At 44.3% G+C, this 22,376-nt stretch overlaps 1 protein-coding gene across 2 annotated transcripts in view; it reads right to left on the bottom strand.

Annotated features, from left to right (window-relative positions):
- Positions 1-22,376, bottom strand: part of LOC310693448 (dual oxidase 2-like) — a 54,497-nt gene that overhangs the window by 9,817 nt on the left and 22,304 nt on the right. For both annotated transcript variants that reach the window (XM_083475563.1, XM_083475564.1), the window contains 14 exons: positions 20,686-20,804; positions 19,560-19,697; positions 18,151-18,267; positions 17,074-17,276; positions 15,952-16,137; positions 13,364-13,589; positions 12,418-12,511; positions 11,266-11,441; positions 10,396-10,465; positions 8,227-8,322; positions 4,558-4,736; positions 3,703-3,933; positions 1,761-1,860; positions 222-271 (listed from right to left, as the gene is read on the bottom strand). In XM_083475563.1, the coding sequence (XP_083331689.1) occupies positions 222-271; positions 1,761-1,860; positions 3,703-3,933; positions 4,558-4,736; positions 8,227-8,322; positions 10,396-10,465; positions 11,266-11,441; positions 12,418-12,511; positions 13,364-13,589; positions 15,952-16,137; positions 17,074-17,276; positions 18,151-18,267; positions 19,560-19,697; positions 20,686-20,804 (1,985 nt within the window). The remainder of the gene's footprint in view (positions 1-221; positions 272-1,760; positions 1,861-3,702; positions 3,934-4,557; positions 4,737-8,226; positions 8,323-10,395; positions 10,466-11,265; positions 11,442-12,417; positions 12,512-13,363; positions 13,590-15,951; positions 16,138-17,073; positions 17,277-18,150; positions 18,268-19,559; positions 19,698-20,685; positions 20,805-22,376) is intronic.

The raw sequence follows: 22,376 nt of genomic DNA, 5'->3' as shown, positions 1-22,376 counted from the left end.
ATGCAGCCAAGCAACACAGTTGGAGCCTCCCTCCTCCCTGGCCAGCAGGGAGGGAGGGAGAGGAGCTGCTTCCTTTGAAACCCGGGAAATTTAAGGGACAGCAGCAGGACACGGCACTGGGATAAGGGAGTTTCCCGCCAAATAAGGGACGGTTGACAGCTATGGTCCTGCTGCTGCAACCCACCCACCCTCCAAGCGCCCACACCTCCACCTGCCCTTACCTGGGACAGTCTCAAAAAACCACCAGTAATATTTGCGAGGAAACTGTGACCTGGAAAGAAAAGAAATGATGGCACAATGTAAAGCTTTGATAAGCACAAGCAACACAGACTGGAACGAAAGTGGTATTGACAATTAGGATTGCAGCCTAAGTGTTATTTATTTGTCTTAACTGCTGTGTTTGGAAATAAGCAGCTCCACGTGATGGCATTGAAAAGAGGGGAACTGCAGGAGAGAAGGCGAACCCTTGCCTTTGCACTGTGCGGTTTCCCCCCAAAGTCATTGCTTACTATACAGAGGGAAAGTTTTGAAGGTGCAGTGATACAGACTGGGGATACAGAGGAAAGGATGAATACCACTGTCACTCTCTGATCTTGAAAGAAGTCATGTATGAGTCATCATTACAGTGGTACCTCTGGTTAAGTACTTAATTCGTTCCGGAGGTCTGTACTTAACCTGAAGCACCACTTTAGCTAATCGGGCCTCCTGCTTCCGCCGCGCCACAAGGCTGCGCGATTTCTGTTCTCATCCTGAAGCAAAGTTCTTAACCCGAGGTACTATTTCTGGGTTAGCGGAGTCTGTAACCTGAAGCGTATGCAACCCAAGGTACCACTGTACTATTATTTTAAAGCAAGGAATCTTGACCTCTCCTTTGGGCCCAAGTTGAAGAAATCTTGTGAAAATAGGGTATGTGCAGACTGCGATTCAATGCAGCTGGTTTCAATGCCTCTGTTATAGGGGTCAGCAAACTTTTTTCAGCAGGGGGCCGGTCCACTGTCCCTCAGACCTTGTGGGGGGCCAGACTATATTTTTTGGGGGGGAGGGGAATGAATGAATTCCTATGCCCCACAAATAACCCAGAGGTGCATTTTAAATAAAAGCACACATTCTACTCATGTAAAAACATGCTGATTCCCAGACTGTCCAAGGGCCAGATTTAGAATGTGATTGGGCTGGATCCGGCCCCCGGGCCATAGTTTGCCTACCCATGGTTTAGAATGTTGCCTAGACAGGACTTTTGGAGTATTCACAAGACTGGTTCAATATTTCAAAATCCACCAAAGAAGTATTGGGCTTCCCATGCTAAAACAGTGGTAAGAAAAAGCTCTAACTGCACAAAATGCTTAAAGATCATGGCTTCTGTTCTTTCTCCAGCCATCTTGGTTGCCCAGCTCTCCTTTGTGTTCTTCAGTTATTACTGTATTTTTCGCTCTATAAGACACACTTTTCCCCTCCTAAAAAGGGGGAATGTCTGTGCGTCTTATGGAGCAAATGCAGGCTGCGCAGCTATCACTGAAGCCAGAAGAGCAAGAGGGATCGGTGCGCAGTGATCCCTCTTGCTCTCCTGGCTTCAGGGACAGCCACGCAAAGCCTCTTGTGTGCAGCGGGAGCGCTCCTGCCTCTTCGCTCAAGAGGCTTTGCACTGCTTTCTTGTTTCTTGTTTTCCTCCTCTAAAACCTAGGTGTGTCTTATGGTTGGGTGCATCTTATAGAGCGAAAAATACGGTATGTATGAAGGGGGAGAAGGCACTCCCAACTTACCCATCGTTTGTAAAGGTGTTGGAGAAGAGGCAGGACAGGACGCTGAGAGGGGTGACTGAGAAGATGTAGACATTCACAATATGGCCCAGAGTATGCAGAACTGCAGGGGGCAAAAGTAGTGAGAGAATGCATCCACAGCAACAACTATAAAAGCAATTTCAAATCTGTTCCGGGCTGTTTGCATTCTCTCCCCCCCCCCCCTTTTAAAGCAAATTCACAGTCCTTGAACTGAAACACAGCTAACTCTTGGAAAGTTGCACTTCTCTGACTTTCATTGTGCAGTTTTCCCTCCAAACAATGTCTATGAATTAAATGAATATATTAGGGGGAAACATGCATAAAAAATAACCGTGAAAATAACATAAAATGCATTCTATTAATGCAAGTTCCTTCCAAAAATGTGTGCATTGATCAAAACTGCAGGCAAGGTGTGTTCATTAGGAGAAATAAATGAAGAGCTAAATGAAGAATTTTCAGGATATATTTTTTTTTTTAAAAAAAATGAGATTACAGATGGCCGTGGAAATGTGAAAAACTGAATTTTAGACGGGAAAAATGAGAAACTTAAGAAACGGAAATTAACAAATTCACCCATCCCTACATAAACTGCATGCCGTTTGGAACCCGCAACCCTCAGAAGTGGCTTTTCTGGCAGGTGGAAGGGGCTGTAGTAGAAATGAAATGTGGGGAAAGTCCCACTTTGCAAGCATTTGTTTTGTTGCTACAAAACAGCATTGATCATGAGAAAGCTGCTGCCAGCCAGAGTAGACAACACTGACTTACTATAAAGCAGCTTCCCAGGTTCCTCACTTGGCACCTACATCGCTCTCCTATTGGTACCCAGCAAATACATTTCTGTTGCGTGCCAAGGCCCCATGACCCACAGTGATCCGGCGAGGGGCAAGAGAGGGTGATTCCCTGCTGCGCTGTGATTTAAATTCCCCGCAGAGCCGCCCAGCTGAACCTGCTCCCCGAGCGCAGCCCAACGCAGCTCCATCGGTGTGGCCAAGCACCAGCAAGCAGGATCCCAGTCTCTGCCCCCTGGCCAGATCACCGGGGAGGCCTGAGGCCTGACCGCAAAGCCACCCACCAAAGGAGGTAAGTGGACTTCTCTTAGGTCTTTTAAGGTGTCGTTTGTCAGTCTATGTGTTTCGGCTGCTGGTCTTCAGCTCCTGTATTTGATGGTGATCTTAACTCTTGTACTTTTAATTGTATTTTATCATGGCAACAATTTGCCCTTAGGTGGCTAATAATAATAACAAATTTTTATTTATACCCCGCCCTCTCCAGCCACAACTGGGCTCAGGGCTGCTAACACCAGGTATAAAAAAATTGAGTAGAATACAACTTAAAAACAAGATTAAAATACAACATGAAAATGCAGCCTCATTTCAGTAGAAACTCAAATCAAAAACTTTTTGGGGATGAAAAGTCAAGTCTTCACCAAGGCCAACTATCCAGACAGGTCCTACATGGGCCAGAAAAAAGCCAGGGAAGTCCCCAAATAGGAGTTCCATCACAGAAGGAGAAAGAAAAAGGGAAGAGGGGGAGGGAATCAAATTGATTCCAAGCCAAAGGCCAGGCGGAACAGCTCTGTCTTACAGGCCCTGCGGAAAGAAATCAGATCCTGCAGGGCCCTGGTCTCATGAGACAGAGCATTCCACCAGGCCGGAGCCAGTGTTGAAAAGGCCCTGGCCCTGGTTGAGGCTAATCTAACTTCCTTAGGGCCCGGGACCTCTAGGGTGTTGCTATTTATGGACCTTAGGGTCCTCCGCAGGGCATACTGGGAGAGGCGGTCCCATAGATACGCACTTTCCTCATATCATTATTTAATCGTTATAATTTATTTTTCCTGGGAATTTTATTTTACAAGGTGCCTTGCCGACCCAAGCAAGACGTGCATAGGCATTTGAAGACATGTGCAGGACCTCTCAGAATCTACCTGAAAAGATCAGGGCTCCGGTTGCAATCCAACGGTGGAAGTCCACGGCAGAATCAAAAGGGATGTAGCAATTGAAAAAGGTCTCCCGCAGAAAAGTGATGAGGTTTCGACACATGGTGAGCAGGATAAATGAGTACATGAAGGAGATGCTGGCTCCTGCACCCCGAGAGATGAGGATGCCCACAAAGGTGGTATCTGCAATTCCTGTGGGTGGCGATGCAAATCCATAATCTAGAGACAGAGGAGAAATGGTTTGCTGCAGGAACAAGGACCTCACATGCTCCCATTCTCCCCTCTCAGCAGGCTGGGGTTATAAACATGCTGGCATGCTTTACAAGCCCTTTACTACTTCCTGGGGAAAAGCAAGGCAATGCAAAGCCATTCTAAATAATATGTTTTGTTACTATATATGCTCACACCCTGAAAGAACTTCCCTCCTGCTTCTTACTGCGTGCTTAGTGGGGTGGGGTCTGGGTTATAGTGGAGCTATTCAGCTTCATTTTACAGCAACAGCACTGCAACTAAAGTTGTGACCCTATAGGTCTGGATCTCTAAAGCAGCCACTAAAAAGCAGGACTGGGAAGTTTAGCAACAAACTTCTCTTGTTAGCAATTAATGAGCTCTACTTGCAGCAGTCTTAGGTTTCGCTTTTTTTGAGTCTGGCGTTAGTTTGTGCTGCAAGCAGATACGTACGTGGTGGCATCCTTAGCTGGGGCTGCCACTCACTGCCTCCTCTGGAGACAGACATTTCTCCTTCCTCAATGAATGAGGATGTGGAGTTCCGGCCCTGGCTGGCCACGCTAGGTCCTGGGTGCAGCAGTTGGCTTGGTGGAGCTAAATAGGCTGGTAACTCACAGTATGCCCTCTCCACAAAGACCCCAACCGTGATGGCTGAGAATATCACCACGCAGATGATGTGGCGACGGTAATTCTCAATGAAGCGCTTGAACTGCTGGACTTTCTGGTGAATTTTGCTCCTCTGGTACTTCTCCCTCCGTGCCTCCGTGTAGAGATATGGCTGGGGAAAGGACAGCCTGCAACAAGGGAGTGAAAGTCCATATGAGGGTTGGCGAGGCTGCCAAGATATGAATTGACTAGGAGAGCCCCATCCATCCTGGGGCCAGTGCCCTCCAGATGTTGGGGCACAACACCCATCACCTTTGACCACCAACACCACAAAACCCATCTCATTTGGCTCACCATCACACCTGAGATGGCAGGAGGACACAAAGTCGGTCCTCAGAGAAAGAACCAGGCAAGCTGATATATTCATGGGCAATAAGTTTGTTCTTAAAGTACCTTGGAGCTTGTCAAAGATTATGAAGTTTATGTATATAACCAAAAGCTGAAAGAAGATCTACAGAGCAGATGATGGTTTTAGGTATAGCAGACATTATTTACATACATGGACCACTGACCTCAGTAAAAATGAATTGCCTAACTTTAATACACCTTCAGAATGTCTCATAAGAAAATGTAAACCTCCTTCTGAGGAACTGAAAACATATTGACTAATGTGTTGTTTAGAAGGCACTGATTTAAGATATCAGGACAACCTAACCTAACTAGGAATCCCAGAACAGCTAGTCATGCACACAGCATTCCTCAGCAATAAAATCTACGCTAATTATTTGCCAGTGCATTTGACTGTAGTGCCAGAATAATATACTGTACAGAAATCTCAGTGTAAGATGTTTGCAAGAAGGAGCAAATCCAGAAACTGATTATGCCCCATTATTAAATGTTTATTTGCCAACTCAATTACATTGCAGAAATAGTACTTGAGCACAGCTGAAATATATAAACTAATTTTGGTCACAGTAGGGTGAGTCACAGGACTTTGTTGTTGTGTTAGGAACACAGCAAAATGTCAAAGCACCACCGAAAAGGCCCATTCTCATGTTGCCACCTCAGATGGCAAACACCAGGTACAGGTTGGCTCATGTGGGGAGTTGCAGTCCTTTAATTAAGTACACAAAGCCAACCTGAGCACTGATGCAACACGTACATTGGCCCTCAGACCACAACGATATAAAGTCCATTAACTACTTTCCTCTGAGGTTAGTGCCAAGGCTTTGTCACAGACGAGACAATGATATATTTGGATACCTTCCAGGGATTGATTTTGCTCTGTGGCCTAAAAGCTGACCACAAGGCAAACAAGTCATTGATATCAACAAAACTCAACAGTGTATAAAATGAGCATTGTGTGTTTGCCTAAGGGAGAGTCCGTCAGAAATGGACAACAATTCTCATCAAAGCACTGCATCACAGGAGAGGTGATAAGGTGGAAGACTTTTCCAGGAATATGGAAATATTATGACGCTATAGGCACACAAAGGCTGGGCATTTCAGAGAACAATCATAAAATGCAAATCAGCTGTGATGCCATCTGAATGTTTACATCTGCCACCCCCCACCCCTGCCCCAGGGACTGTTTTATTTCCCTTATGTACTATAGCAGAATGAAGTAGCAACTTCAGAAGAAATGATGCCATCTGCATGTATGTTTTATAAGTTTCCTCTCCCACATATAAAAACATAAAAGTGTGTCATAAGGTCCCATAGAAGAAGCCTACGTCTACTCAGAAGTAAGCCCAATGGAGTACAATGGGGTTCACTTCCAGGTAAATGTGTACAGGGCTGCAGTCCTAATCTTAACTTTGGGGCGTCTGGGATAGCATGCAAAATGGATACGTGCCAATGGCAACAGCCATTATTTGACGTTTGGCACTTCTAGGAGCATCCCTTGCCAAACCTCAGACAAAGCAGAGAATTGGCATGGAAGGATGTCCACCCCCTTTAAGAATGGTGCTTCTGCGTTGCCTTCTAATTTAACAATTCCCCCCAAGGAGCTGAGAGCAGTAAACATGGTTCTCTCTCTCTTTAACAATTCCATTTCACCCCAACTTGTTATGAGGAAAGGACAGCAACCAGCTGTTTGTGAAGCATTCACCCCAAACTGTCTGCAAAAGGGTTGAGGGAAAGGTTAGGCAATGCTGGCTATTTGTTGAGCCTTCGTTCCAATTTGATTGCAAGGGGTGGGGTGATGGGATGCTGCGCCAAACAAGTGTTATTCCACCTCTTCCAGTGAATTTTCCACCTGCTTTTCTCGCTGCCTGACTTGAATTTGCCGGTATGCAATTGATTCCATTCAAAAGCAGCAACAGTCTGGAAGTGCCATCACTCAAGGTTATAAAACATGCTTGGTGGAGATTTACCGGTAAATCTGGCTCTTCCTGCCCAACAGTAACCATTACTTTATACTGGCTCTCAGGGTAGCACTGTTTTAAATTAATTAACTACAAGCCTTTATAAACTGCTTAATGATTAAAAATATATGTAAGTGGTGTACAGCAACAACAAAAATAAACAATGGGCTGAAGCTGTAAGATCACCTGACCCAATAGGTGCCCATTTGACCCAAGAGATTCCCATTTGATCAGGCATGCACCTTCAGCGTACCCTTTTCAGTGCCTGTAAAAAACATTTTTATTCAGGGAAGCCTATCCAGATACGGAGAATGATCACATGCGCTTTAATCTGGTTTTTAGCTTAATCATGGACTTTAAAAAAAAAATGTTTTAAATTGTTGTTTTCAACTGTTTTCACTGATAATTTTATTCTTTTTGTAAACTGCTTTGATTTTATTTTATTTTTACACGCAGGTGGTATAGAAATGTTGATAAAATAAGTAAATAAACCCAACTAAGTTCTAAGGATGCGGGTGGCACTGTGGTCTAAACCACTGAGCCTAGGGCTTGCCGATCGGAAGGTCGGCGGTTCGAATACCCACGACGGGGTGAGCTCCCGTTGCTCGGTCCCTGCTCCTGGCAACCTAGCAGCTCAAAAGCACGTCAAAGTGCAAGTAGATAAATAGGTACCGCTCCAGTGGGAAGGTAAACGGCGTTTCCATGCACTGCTCTGGCTTCTCCAGAAGCGGCTTAGTCTTGCTGGCCACATGACCCGAAAAAACTGCGGACAAACGTCGGCTCCCTCGGCCTATAGAGCGAGATGAGCACCGCAACCCCAGAGTCATTCGCGACTGGACTTAACTGTCAGGGGTCCTTTACCTTTACCTTTACTTTTTAATTTCTAAGGAATAGATCTATTGAAATGAATGGGCTATATGCAATACTACTCCTAGTCAGATTAGACCCATTGAAATTGATGGATATGACCAATTTAGGTCAATTTGTGCCCTTGGGCCTACTCAGAGTACAACTTGGCTACAACTCAATGTTATTAAAACAAAAATCCAGAATAAAACAGCACTTCAAAGGCATATGGAGAGCAGGAATTCAGAAAATGAAGAGAAACAAAAATAGGGCCCTGGACAAAAATATGACTCTACATGAGATCTGATGTAACTGATGGTTTCTGCTTCACATATGGCAGAGGGACGGGAGTTCCATAATGCAGTTACAGCAGCAGAAAATGCCTGTTTTGGGATCACCATGATAAATTCTAATCTAAATAGATGTCACATTGGAAGGCTATTAAGAAATACAATCAGACACTTACTTTTTTCCTGGCCTCCTCCTCAGGTTTTGCCCTGGCATTCCCCCAGAGGTTGCATCTCCTTCCAGAATCAGGGGCTGTTCCCGATTTAGGATGATGCTTAAGGAAGCAGATAATAGCCTTTCAGAGGTCAGTCTTATCTATTACACGACTTGGAACCAAGAAAGCTGACCCAGGCCCTTTGATTTTATGGTTGCTTAGAAGGAAAAAGTTTGCCCACTGCAAGTGAATAACACCAGCCTCCCTAAATATTTCCCACACCCAGCTTATTTGTTCTGCCACATTTCTGGCAGAAGAAACAACTCATATTCGTTAGCATTTTGTTTTCTGAATAACAGCTGTAGCTCTTCTAGAGAAAGTGGGTTTGATAATCGGAAAATGCTGAAAATCTAGTTGCATGGAAAACAAAACAGGCATTCCTCTGAGGGTGTTTCTAGGGATGTTTCTTATGACATCTGTTTTGCAGCCATAAGGTTGTGTTTAACATAGCAGCACCTACACTGGGGAATCAATTATTAGACAGGGGTCTGTGTTTTGTTCTATATGCTGCCTTAAAATGATTTTATTTACCCTGTCATGTGAGCGAGTTTTATGCCATTTTTTCCACTCTTGAGCATATTTTTTTCCTTGATTCCTCAGCATGCAATTTTATGTGTAAATATAATAAAACAAATAGAGACATAGGACGGCTGCCTTATACCAAGCCAGACCACGTTGGTTCGACACTGACCGCCAGCAGCTCTCCAGGGTTTCAGCAAGGAGATGCTAGCGAGTGGAGCCAAGTCATTTTGCATGCATGACCTATGGATCAGGTTGTTTTTCTACGTGACTGGTAGTCTGGGCTGGCTGCTGCTAGCACCACAATAACATCGCTTGCTGGGTGACACCCTTTTTAAAGGAGTGACAATAACATCACATGCTGGGTGACACCCTTTTACAGCACCCGGTACTTTCATTGGCATTGTGTCTGGAAGTGCCCTTAGGCCTAGCGTCGTTTACTCTTTGGAAACAAAGATCTCTGGTTAACTGCTGCATAGCCCATGCAATAATACTGGGGGTGGGGCACACTGTTCAGAGGAATGAGCAGGTTGCAGTTAGACATACAGTGGTGCCCTGCAAGACGAATGCCTCGCAAGACGGAAAACTCGCTAGATGAAAGAGTTTTCCGTTTTGGAGGTGCTTCGCAAAACGAATCTCCTATGGGCTTGCTTCGCAAGACGAAAATGTCTTGCGAGTTCCTGCGGGTTTTTTTTCCTTTCCCCCCTTTTTTCTAAGCCGCTAAGCTGCTTATCAGCTGATCCGATAAGCTGATAAGCCGCTAAAAGCCGCTAATAGCGCTAATCCGCTAATCCGTCAATGGGCTTGCTTCGCAAGACGAAAAAACCGCTAGACGAAGAGAATCACAGAACGGATTCTTTTCGTCTTGCGAGGCACCACTGTATCTTTGGCACAGTGGTAGCCCAGAGGGCATAATGGCCTCAGCACTCTCTCTCCAGCAAACACACATTGGAAATTCACTCAGTGGCGTCTAAAGAACCTTAACTTGGCTCTTCCTCCTATCTCTCTGCGCTACCTTAAATATGCGGAAACAAGTCCATCTCACAACCTTTCATTCCTCCTCCAAACCAATTTAAACACCTTACATAGCAACCATTTAAAAACCAGGGGAAGTGGCAGGGTATTTTTGTTTTTTTGTTTTGGCAGGGCAAGGATTTCAGCTGGAAAATGGAGAGTGAGGAAATGGTTAAAAGACCCTCCGGAGCTATGTTTCATGAACAAGAATAAATATGTGACCCTATAAACAACGCTAAGTTTCACTGTCAAGCAGCAATGTGTGGGAATTTCTTTCAAAACCAGTAGGTGAATTTACTCTTTCACTTAACTGTAAGGAATGGGCTGATTAACGGAACTATAACCACAGCGAAAAGCTTAGCAGAGAAACGGAATACACATCATACTTTTAAAACACATTTAGGGCACATCCCTGACACACACACCACAAAACAGAATCCTTGTAACTGTAGTTTGTTGAGGATGGTGGTAATTGTCCCTGGGATACTTTAGAGGAGGAAATGTGCTTTAAATGTATGCTGTGTATCTGTGGAGTGAGTGCCGGATGCGCTTGAGATGAGCCCAGCTCACAGAGAATCAGTGGCTGAGCAGAGAGCTTACTTGTTGCTTCTATCCCTGTCGATGACGGAGGCTCGATTGCTCACATTTTGTCTGAATCTGTCAGGAATTCCTTTGAGAGACAGAATAAGGAAAGTCATGTCTGTTCATACGAAGGATTTTGCAGAATAAGGGGAAGAGAAAGAGCTCACTAGCTTCTTAGGGTTGCGTCTCAGATCAAAGGTCCATATAGTCTGTTTCTGACAATGGCATTGTAAATATAGATGGATGAACACATACACAGAGGCATTTCTAGCAGGAAATTGGTGATGGAAAGAGATGCTTAACCCAAGTGCCAGACAGCCAGAGCCATGGCTTGGTGATCTTACACCCCTGGCAGAACTGTCCAGATTGTGCCCCCTCAGCCACTGACAAATTAGCTCTTCTTTCCACCTCTCCTCCAAACCCCTCCCCCATTCAATTCACCCTCTATTTAAAACCTTTATTATAAGGCAATAATCAATATTTATATTTATGGACATATTTTAAAGCCGATTTTGTGCCCCCCTCGCCTACGCCCCTGGAGGGGGCCCACCTCACCACTCCCTAGCTACAGCCCTGCAGACAGCCACCTACCTGGCTGTTGGGTGCTTGGAAATCCCACACAAGGTCGTTATGATTGATGCCATGGGATCGGAAGGTGGTTTGTCCTGCCCACCTGTCAAAGTTGGCTTCAGGAAGAGATGTGGAGCCAAAAAGATTCCCCATCGGTGGAGTAGAAGGAAGGCCGATTCTCCATTGCAAGTCCAACCACGCTCCCCCAGTATTGTGAGGGTTGGAAATTCCAATTTACCTAACAAGTCAGCTGCTTAATTTTGCCTTTCCATGCCCCCCACCCCCCAGCTCAGGCCTGAGCTCTCTCTTTTTCATTACCTTTAACGCAGAGGTGAGTGAAGCGGAACTCCTGGTCGTGGTCCCGCAGCATGTAGTTAAAATCTTCCCAGGTGAGCTCCTCTTTGTCTTCGAACCCTGACTCCTTGAACAAGGACTCTATGACCTTCTCAGTCTGATCTCGCGAGAGGCAGTTGTTGTAGATCTCAATGAAAGACCTAAAAGGCAACAGAAGACACAATGCAGTCAGCAAACAAGAAGCCTGTTGCAAAAGCTGCCATGAATCAAAGGGCTGTGGGCAAAGTGGCATGGGTACATGCGAAATGTACTGAGTCAAATTATGTTCAGAAAAGGGGTCCAGAACATCTGAGTCTTCACTAAGACCTTTGCAGTCAGATGTCCACCCTAACCTCTACCTGCTTAATTTTTCCTTACATTATGCATTCTGTTCTCAATTGCAAGAGTTTATTATATTAGATGTCATATGTGTACTGGGAATTGATTATTATTTTTTTTTAAAAAGAATACAGTGGTGCCCCGCAAGACGAATGCCTCACAAGACGAAAAACTCGCTAGACGAAAGGGTTTTGCGGTTTTTGAGCTGCTTCGCAAGACGAATTTCCCTATGGGCTTGCTTCGCAAGACGAAAACATCTTGCGTTTTTTGCAAGTTTGTTTCCTTTTTCTTAACACCGTTAATACAGTTGCGACTTGACTTCGAGGAGCAACTCATAGAATGCGGTGTGGTAGCCTTTTTTGAGGTTTTTGGCGATTTTTGAAGCTTTTCCAAAACTTTTCCGACACCGTGCTTCGCAAGACGAAAAATTCGCTAGACAAAAAAACTCGCGGAACGAATTAATTTCGTCTTGTGAGGCACCACTGTATCAGAATCCACTAGGGAGAAACTGTTGCCTCGTGTGAATTTCAATTTCAAAACTGGGGCTGGAGAATCCACTCTCTGTCACTGGCCTTGTTCTTCACCCTGTAGGGCTTTTGCCTAGAAGGAATGTGTCCTTGCATTCGGATAACACACTTTGCTTGGCTGGATGGAGGGTAAAGAGAAACTGGCCTGTTTACATTACTGTTTACATTTCTTGACCTGTCTGCCCTGCTCACCACTGATATGCGGCCCTTGGGAGAATAAAATGTGGCCCTCTAGCTGAAAAAGACTTCCTTCCCCGGCACTATCCAGTACCTCAACATCCTGAAGAATTCTTCCTTTGAAAGAAAGCCATTTCCATCTATATCATACATGGTGAACATCAGTTTTGACTTCTCTTGGGGAGATCCTGGTGGAGGAAGAGTAAGATAAGTAACATCAAAAATACTTACCATAAAAATGCTTATCATAAAGCCCATTTGATAAGGATTTTTTATGAGACCCCAATTCTCCAGCCCCACAATAACTTCAGAGGAACTGATAACTGAAGGGAGGGGATTTGTGTTCCAGGAAACTGGTGGGTGAGAGGATGTGGGAGAGACTATTGTTGCAGCCTGACACATGAGGATGACGCAGATCTCTCAGTTTTCCTTGTTTTCACTCTTTAGATTCAGTTCTTCACATCCCAACATCAGTTGCCAATTTTATTTAAAATCCTCATAAAAATCTATCTGCACTTTAGTGCAGAATACAATTTTGAAATGCAATTTCACCTAATGTATACATTCCTAGAAAGCAATTTCCTCTGATACAATGCATTTTTGTATGTTATTTTCACTAAAATATGCATTTCTAGGCATACTTTTACCCTGTTGGTTTTTCCACACATTTTTTGGTTGTAGGACAAAATTGCAAATTTTGGGTAGGTGTGAATTTTGAAGAAATGGCTATGTTTTGGTTGGCATACTGTTTGGAACTGGTTATTAAATGTGAACTGAATCAAATTTCTCTCCCACCTTTATTGGGAATGGCCTTCCCATAATTATCCTGATCAGTAGCTTCTCAGGTTGGCTGAGCAGGACTCACTTCCTGCTGAACCAACATGATTCCCCATTGACCATCCGGCCGCTGGTCTCTCCTACTAGAGATGTTCCTTGATGTACACATGATGAACACCTGGAATGTTTTCCCGTGTGGAATTCTGGATGCCCTGATTAGGCTCCATTCCCTCCCATACTTTTTCGCTGATATCCAATTTCACCTTTCATAAAGACCACGAAGATGTCTAGGAACTCCCGGAAGGAGAGATATCCATTGCCGTCTTTGTCAGCGAGTGAGAACATGGAGTCCACAAACACAGACTGGGGCTTGAGCCCCAGCGCATCTGCAAACTCCTCCCTGCTCAGCTCACACTTCAACGCTTCCTTGGCTTTCTGGGAAGTTTCCAAGCTGAGCTCCCCAGCGTCTAATCTGTCAATGTCTAGAACCTGGAAAGGACAAGACACATGGTGAGGTTCCTGGAATAACACTTCTCAGGCTTCCCAGGAATAACAGAACTGCAACAAACCCGGGACACCTTTCTCTCTGCTCTGCAAATATTAGTTTAAAATAACTTATCAACCAAGCTTTGATTTCTATCTCCATAGTTCAGAACATTGATCGGCTCATCTAAGCATTATGTAAGTGCCTCTATTTGATGTTTAACAAAAAAGAATGCAGGAAATCCCCAACAATTAAAAGGACACAGTTCCACGTTGGGGGACAAGCTGCTGTAAGGAAGAATGAGCAATGACTTATTCATGCCATGCTTGGGCAAAGGTTTCTGGCAAGAAGTGAAAGGGAACGTTCTTTCACATGTGGTGGACTTGTAAAAGGGTAAAAGAGTATTGGGAAATGATCCATAATGAATTGAAAAAAATGTTTAAAAGTACTTTCCAAAAAACCCAGAGTCCTTCCTGTTGGAGGTAATTCAAACTCAAATACCCAGGTGTCAAAAAAGGTTATTTATGTATGCTACTACTGCGGCCTGTGTTTTGTTAGCCCTGAAAGGGAAAACGAGTGAGGTCCCAACCAAAGAAGAATGGCAACTTAAGTTGACAGAATATGCACAACTGGCAGACTTAACATTATAGAATAAAAGAACAAGAAGAACCTACGTTTAAAAAATATTGGAAAGCGTTTATTGAATATATGGGAAATAATTGTGTGCAGCTGAAAACGCTGGCAGCATTAAGATAAATTCAACAGTGTAAATAAGTTTTGATGGACACAATAATGGAATACTGAATGGTATAGTTTTTGTAAAGTATGCAGAAGAAGAAGAAGAAGAGTTTGGATTTGATATCCCGCTTTATCACTACCCGAAGGAGTCTCAAAGCAGCTAACATTCTCCTTTCCCTTCCTCCCCCACAACAAACACTCTGTGAGGTGAGTGGGGCTGAGAGACTTCAGAGAAGTATGACTAGCCCAAAGTCACCCAGCAGCTGCAGGTGGAGGAGCGGAGACTCGAACCCGGTTCCCCAGATTACGAGTCTACAGCTCTTAACCACTACACCACACTGGCTCATAGAGATATAAGATGTGTAAAATGAACCATGGAAAGGGAAGAAGGGAAGTCACTGATATCTTAAGGATGTAAAATGAGTATTTAAAATTGTAAAACAGAAAATTTAATAAAAGTTATCTATGTGAAAAAGAAGTGCGGGCCTTAGCCGTCTTTCCCCCACCCTTTTGCTGACTGCAATATTTGAGGGGCAGTATTTGGAGGTGGGGTTAAAATGCTGGGAATAGACAAAGGACAGCAGGTTCGAATTTCACTGGGGAGATCTGAGGCCTGCCACTGTCTCCAGCTCTCACTGAGCACCCAAGGTATATCTGTGAGGATAAAAATGGAGGATGTACATAATTCTGAACTCCTTGGAGGAATTGTGGGATTAAAAAAAATATGAATGTAATGAAATGAAAGAAACTACCATGCTCTTTCTTGCCATGCTCATCAGGCTCTGCATTTTTGAGCGGGGCTTAAAAAAAAAAATCACGCCAAATTTGCATAGGATTGTACCCAGTGCTAGCCCTACACAGAATAGACCCATTGAAGTGAGTGGACACGAGTCCTTCATTAATTTCAGTGAATCTACTCTAAGTAGGACTAGCATTGAATACCACCAACAGCGTCACTGACATGCACTCCTCTTGGTGGGATGAGCATTTTTCAAGGAGGACGAGGAGGAAGTCATGATGGGAACACATCCCCTGTGGGACTCTGAAAGTGGTTGTCCTGTACTGAAAGGTTTTTGTCAAATAGGTAGGCACATGCACAGATCCCTGGGAAGGGCTATTTAAGGAAAGAGTTGGAAACATTTGCCTGAGCAACGCAGTGCAACATTGAGGCTCTTTTTCACGTACACATGGCAAATTACCTTGATTATACACAATAACATCATCACTATGTATGTGCTGTCCGCTTATCTTGTTTGCCCTCTACATGTTCTCAGAGACAGATGTTTACATTTGCAGCTATTTATATCTTAGTAGGGAAGAAGAGCCAAAAAACAAAGTTTGGATGTGGTTATTCGATGCATGGCTTTCTTTGAAACAAGTCCCATTGTGTTCAGAGGGCCTTGCTGCCAGGTTTGTGAACACTGTGGGTGGTATTCAATGCTAGTCCTACTCTGAGTAGACCTATTGCAGTTAATGGCCGTGGCTAACTTAGGTTCATTCCTTTTAGTGGGTTTACTCTGAATAGGATTTAGTTGAATACAACCCAAGGCACCAGATTCAATTAACCTGGTACGCCAGCTGAAGTCAGTGTTCTTTTGTCTGTCCTGAGTTCTAGTGTTATGAGAGTACCTGGGCAAATATGTGCCTGAAGAAAATATCTAGGATGTTCTTTCTCTGCTCCTTGGTAACAGCCTTCTTCAGCAGCTGCTGTTCCTTCATGTCGGATATGTGGAGAGAGAGTCCGTTTCTTTCAAGGTAGACCTTCAGACGATTAAGAAACTCCTTTCGCTCTGCCTCTCCATCAAACTGCAACACCTATGAATAAATGAGATGGAGAAGTTCTGATCGTGGAAATCCTTTCTCAGGAATATCTCCTTTTTTAATCTTTCTACATAGCAACTAAAAACAATGGATGGACAATGTTGCTTCAGCTGCTGTTAATTGATTTGTTTAAAACTGAGGCTTAATAAGGTATTTTGGCTGATAGGAAGTCAGGATTTCAACAGACATTACATTCAATGAGTGTTCGGTGTTTGTACACAAATATCTGAGCTGCACGTTCAGTGCTGGATTGAAGCTGAAGCTTAAATATTTCAAAGGACCTGTAAATACATCTTTAAACTATATTTAAAGTTTAGCATAATTGTCTTTCTGTATGTCAACGTTTTCATATATGCTAAGTAAGAAATCAGAAGGCATTTCTGTTTGAAAGCATTTCAGATGCAGATATGCTTACTGGAAGACAAATGTTTTAGTTTTTTAGCTACATCCTCATCTATGTATCAGTATACAAAGGCAAATATAAATTTTAATTATTTCTATTCCATTTCTGTTAGAATGATGCATATTTTTGGTAATGCAATTAAATAGGGCCTCTTAAAACTGACACAGCTTAGAGCAGGTGCTGGGAACCTTTGACCCTCCAGATGCTGCGGAACTACAACTCCCATAATCCCTGGGGCCGTTGGCATGCTTGTTGGGCCTGATGGAAGTGGCAATTAAGCACTATCTGGAGGGCCAAAGGTTCCCCACACCTGGCTCAGGGCTTCAGCATGTCTTAATCTGGGCCTGTGCGCACTCTTAAAGTTATTCACATACAATGTCCAAGGAGCATACAGTCTGTGTACACAACATTTGAGCTGTACAACACTTGTCCATGGGTACAGATAGCAGCATGTGAACAAGTCTAATCTTTTCAATATAGTTAATGAATGAGTAAACAAGCAGACAGACACCGTACAAGTTGCATACCAGGTCATATTCTTTGGGGATCTTCAACAGCAAGGTTTTGTTGCCCCTGTTGTTGGAAAGGACGGTCTCCACCTTTTGCTGGCTTTTCAGAAAGATGCTCCGAAGCACGGCCAACTTGCTGTCAAGAACTCTGATCCCCTTGTCTTCCTGCAGCTGAAGGTAGACTAGAGAGCTGTCTGTCTTGGGGTCTTGCCATTCAAATGCTAGGAAAAATGAAAAGATTTATTGATATCTTGCCTTAGGTGCAGGACCCGAGGAGGCAAGTGGGATAAATTAAAACAGATACAACCAAAAATGCACAATAATTTTAATAATAATTTTAGCATTTCCTTCTTCTAGATGGGCCACCTTCCCAAGTTGGCAAGCTCCATCTGCCCCTCACTTCCCTCTGAAGCAGGTGCAGAAACTGCCTTCTTGACCGTTGGACCAACTATTGCATGGGCAGGCAAACTAAGGCTCAGGGGCCGGATCTGGCCCAATCGCCTTCTAAATCCGACCCGCGGACAGTCAATCAGCATGTTTTTACATGAGTAGAATGTGTGCTTTTATTTAAAATGCATCTCTGGGTTATTGTGAGACACAGGAATTCGTTCCTTTTTTCCCCAAAATATAGTCTGGCCCCCCACAAGGTCTGAGGGACAGTGGACTGGCCCCCTGCTGAAAAAGTTTGCTGACCCCTGAATTATTGGTTTTATCCACTCAATCCTCCAGAGCCTGTCTTCGTATGCAGAGAAAGTCCCTAACTCACATTGGTGGAGATCCATCAGCTCTCCTCACCTGGTTTAGCTGGCCAGTCAAAGTCATTCCCAGGGTGTAGCCTCTGCCACATGCTGACAGGAGCCACAGGTGAGGGTTAAGTGCAGGAGACCAAAGGTGGGGGACCACAGGTGGACAAACTACCCCAGAAGGAGCATGGCATGTCCTTCACCAGAAGTACCACCCCATATACCCCTAGCACAGATGTAGAGAGGAAGTAATAATATTGTTTGCTGAACAAAAGATATTCAAGGAGACTTTCCCCACTATTCCTGCATCTGCAGGAGCATTTGGTTCCAGATGCTTTGGGAAATGCCTCACCGTGAATTGAATCTGCAGATATTTCTGCCTGCACCGAGGGGCTTTGCTTCTTCTTCTGCAGCTTCTTGAACGCTCTCCTCCGAAAGGCAGCAACGATCCAGGCGACAAACAGACTCACTGCAGAGACACCAATGGGACAGGCCTTGATGCGAAGCTAAGCCCTAGCTGCTAGGGTTGCTTGCCACTAATGACTGTGCTGGGGGTTGGCTTTGTTGGGCACCTGCCACAGCCCACACCCTGCAGGGGACCCACTGACAACTCCTGAAGCAACCTTCTCCAATTTTGGGCTGCAACTCTCATCAGCCGCAGACAGCAGGGAGGATGAGAGTTGCGGTCCAGTAACATCTGGAGACACATATTCCCCATTCCTGATCAAACCATACATTTTATGAAATAAATAATAAATAAACAAACCATGGGTTGTTTTTTTAAAGTGGTGGTTGCTCCTAGACAGGCTTCCTCAAACTCAGCCCTCCAGATGTTTTGGGACTACAATTCCCATCATCCCTGACCACTGGTCCTGCTAGCTAGGGATCATGGGAGTTGTAGGCCAAAAACATCTGGAGGGCTGAGTTTGAGGAAGCCTGGTCCTAGAGATAGGTGAATATGTCAATTTCAGTTTCTCTCAGTTTTCCAATCTTAAAATTGGTTCTCCAAGTTTGCAATTAATTTATATTTTTTAAGAAAAAGCTCTCGTGAATATTCATCAGCATTTTAGTGTGAATTTCTCCAAATATACACATTTTGAGAGGAAGCTTTTCCTAAGATCCTACATTTTTGCAAAGCAATTTTCCCCAATATAAGGAACTTCTATAGGTTATGTTCAGCAATATCTGCATTTATTATATGCACTTTTCATCCTAGCATGTTCATGTTTGCACATGTTACTTGGTTGGAAAAACCACACAGCAAAATTTGGAGAAGTGTGAATTTCAGAGGATGCCTCAGTTCAAATATTGTTTTGGAAATTGTGAATTTGGTAAATTTGCCTTTTGAGGCCTAATGAACTGAATGAAAACCCCAATGGCTGTTTGCTCCAATTCAGCTTCAAAGAGTGGGTTTTCATGGGGAACGCTCCAGAGCAAAAGGGGGGGAGCGCTTTAAAGTGGGGACTTGTGCTTGGAAGGAGCAACACAAAAGGTGTGGCAACAGTTTCCGCAAAAACACATGTCTCTCCTCAAAATAGTACAGGTTAACAGCTGCATCATCTGGAAGCTGCAGAACCAACAGCAGTGTTTGGGGTCGCCCACTGCTTAGACTCAGTACCAATGACTCATGGAAGGCTCATCATATAAACATGGTCATACTTTGCAGAAACTTTTGATAGCAATGCGGCACCCCTAAGGACATGGCGCCAATCCAACCCCTCCTTGGGATGTAAAGTCAGCAAAACCTGGTCTGAAACAAACCCAGAGGGAAGCAACAGAGAGCAATGATGGTGATCACAAATCCAGGTACACTCCCTGCGAAGTAATCCAGTACGGTTAGCTTGACACAGACAGGCAGCTGTTGTGAAGTCACTTGCTGGGGCTGAGAACATGGCGCACCTGGGAAGACAGACAAAGTGGCCGGGGCATTAGACCAAACTGATCACTTGTGCCCTCAGCCACCCAAGAGTTCCTGAAGATTGCATAAATGCAGCAAGTATTTCCCTCCCCCATAGTTGCAATTCGTACGCAGACCCACCCCACTCCAGCAACGCTTTGATCTGATGTCAACTCCCATCCAGGCCAAGTGCCAAATTGCTCCAAGTTCTCTGGCCAAAAGGGATGGAGCTTGCTTTGGCAATGGCATTTTCACTGCTTCTCTATCTCTCTAGCAGACAGAAAGCATCTCAGGTGATCTGGGTTTACAGGTGTGGGTAAACTGAGTGGGTTGTGTGTTGAAATTCTGGAAATTACTCCATACTGCAACAATGGACTGAAGAGATTGTGGCACCTAACATCAAAATAAATAAAGCCGCTCTTGCAGCAAGATGGAAGGAATGTCATAAAAATGTTCCCACTGTAAATATCACAAGGTGCAAAAAAACCCAAAACCCCCACCCTACCATGGCTTCCATCCAAAATCTCCTCCTGGAACATTATTCCTTTTTTCAAATGAAATTTTGATATATTTCAATTGCTTCAAGCCTTTTGAATGGGAGCGGATCGTTTTCAATCTGGATCATGTTCAATCATATTTAGTCTGGTTAAAAACTCTAGCTGCATCCAGACATAACCCTAACAACCATAGCTTAATGTAATTTTTAAAATAAATAAAAAACCCTTGAGCTTATATGCTCCCATCTCCCCTTCTCTAACACAGCTGCAGGGAACAGAATAGAAACATTCACTTTTCGTTTCAACACAGTTTGCTGTTTTGTTTCCAAACCGTGACAAACTGAAGTTAGTTTTAATTCCAAATTAACTGAACAAGCAACACCAAACCATGGTTTCTGGTCCTGGTCTATTTGGAGAAGTGGACAAGGGTTATGGAACAGATCCTATGGGGTTGCTCTACTGACTGGTCAACAGCCCAGAACAGAAAACCCACCATCATGCAAGAAAAACACTTCTGCCTGGATGTCTTTTGACTCTGCATCGGTGACAGCTTCCAGGATGTCGTGGAATGTGGTATTTTTAACTTCTTTAATCTCGTCAGAGGAGAATAACCTGAGAAAGGGAGTCAGCAAAAGGGTTAAGTGAAGCGCCAGCCTGTTGCCGTCTGTGGGGTCTTGGGCAGAAGCCCACTTGATACATGATCCCTTTTAACTGGTGACCCATTTTCCCCTTCCCTACGGCCCCAAGCTTCAGATCCAATTTCTGTGCCAACAGATATGAATTATGCAATGTATGTACACTGTGTAAATTAAACATGTTTGTGCATGCATGGAATTTTTGTGAAGCTCTGCAATATGTAGGGGGCATCACGATATTATGCAGGACATGGAAGCCCTGGTCTGAACCAATGGAGATCCTATTAAGGAATCTTATGGCTTTGGAGATTTCAGTCAGCACTGCTCTGCATTTTCAAGTGTGCCTTTATACCCATAAGGTCTAGAACCTTGGGCAACTTTCGAGGGTTAAATGTTCAGACGTCTGCATTTTACATCTAATATTCAAAATGTTGAGCTTGTACAGATTTGCAACATGCACACAATCTTGCCATGCCCCATTGAACTAATCCTTGTACCAGCACAGAAGCTGGAGAATTTATCATGCAATGTGCACCTCCTGGGTATATATGACTTTTAAGAAAATTAGCTTATCGATGTTGGCTTCTTTTTTAAAAAAAGATATTGCACAGGGACGGTGCAGTTATGTAGTCAGGAGAGTTCAATCTTTCCACAAGCTAGTGCCTCACTTTCAAGAGAAATACATTTTCCCATCACTCAGCCTGCAATTTGCTGCTGCTGTGAAAATGTGATTCTTCCCAAACAGCAATTAGCACTGAACTTCCAACACTCTCATATCTACAGCCCCAGTGTCTTTTTCCCCTTTCCTTTTAGAGTAGCTTGCCCCACTGCCCCCTCTGCACTGAGAAGATTTATCATTGTTTAACAACAACTTCTAGGGCTGCCCATTCCTTTAGACCAGGGTTGGGAACCTCAGTGCCGGAGGACCAATATTGGTCCTACAGCCCTGTCTGTCTCCACAGACCACACCCACTTCCAAAAGCCACACCCTCCAGGAGTGCTTTTGCCTGGCTGGTCTGTGTCTTTGAACTGTGATAATGCCTCATTTGCCTGGATATGTCAAAGTGTGTCTGTGGGTACAGAAACCTCTGATCTCTGCATGGCAGGAATGTAACTTACTGTATAAAGCTCCACCCACTTTTGCACCTGGCCCCGCCCACCACTGGTACATGGCCCCCAGAAGGTTGCCCGTGAGGCAATGTGGCCCTCAGGCTGAACAAAGTTCCCCATCCCTGACTTAGACAGGTACAGCTTCGGGGCTTGGCATTTTCAAGCATTTCCAAAAGCTCATATCCTACTAAGAGGCCCACTGCCAATCCCTGGAGCCTCCTGGCCCTGCTGCTGCTGAAGGAGCAAGGAGGAGGAGGAACAGCAGTAACCGCAACACATTTTGTTTGCACTCATCCTGTGTGGGGGGCGCAGGTTTGGCCCAGACAGAAGGCAAGTGAATTTGCAGAATGAGGCAAGAATAGGAGGGAAAGGAGGACAGAGAAGTGGCTGTACTCAATCTGAAAGCCAGGGATGGGGAATCTGTGGCACTCCTGGGGGC

The sequence above is a fragment of the Podarcis liolepis genome, assembly GCF_965112155.1.
Source record: "Podarcis liolepis genome assembly, chromosome: 14".
Taxonomy (NCBI): domain Eukaryota; kingdom Metazoa; phylum Chordata; class Lepidosauria; order Squamata; family Lacertidae; genus Podarcis; species Podarcis liolepis.
The sequence above is the reverse complement of the archived record's forward strand: the minus strand, read 5'-3'. Positions and strand labels throughout refer to the sequence as shown.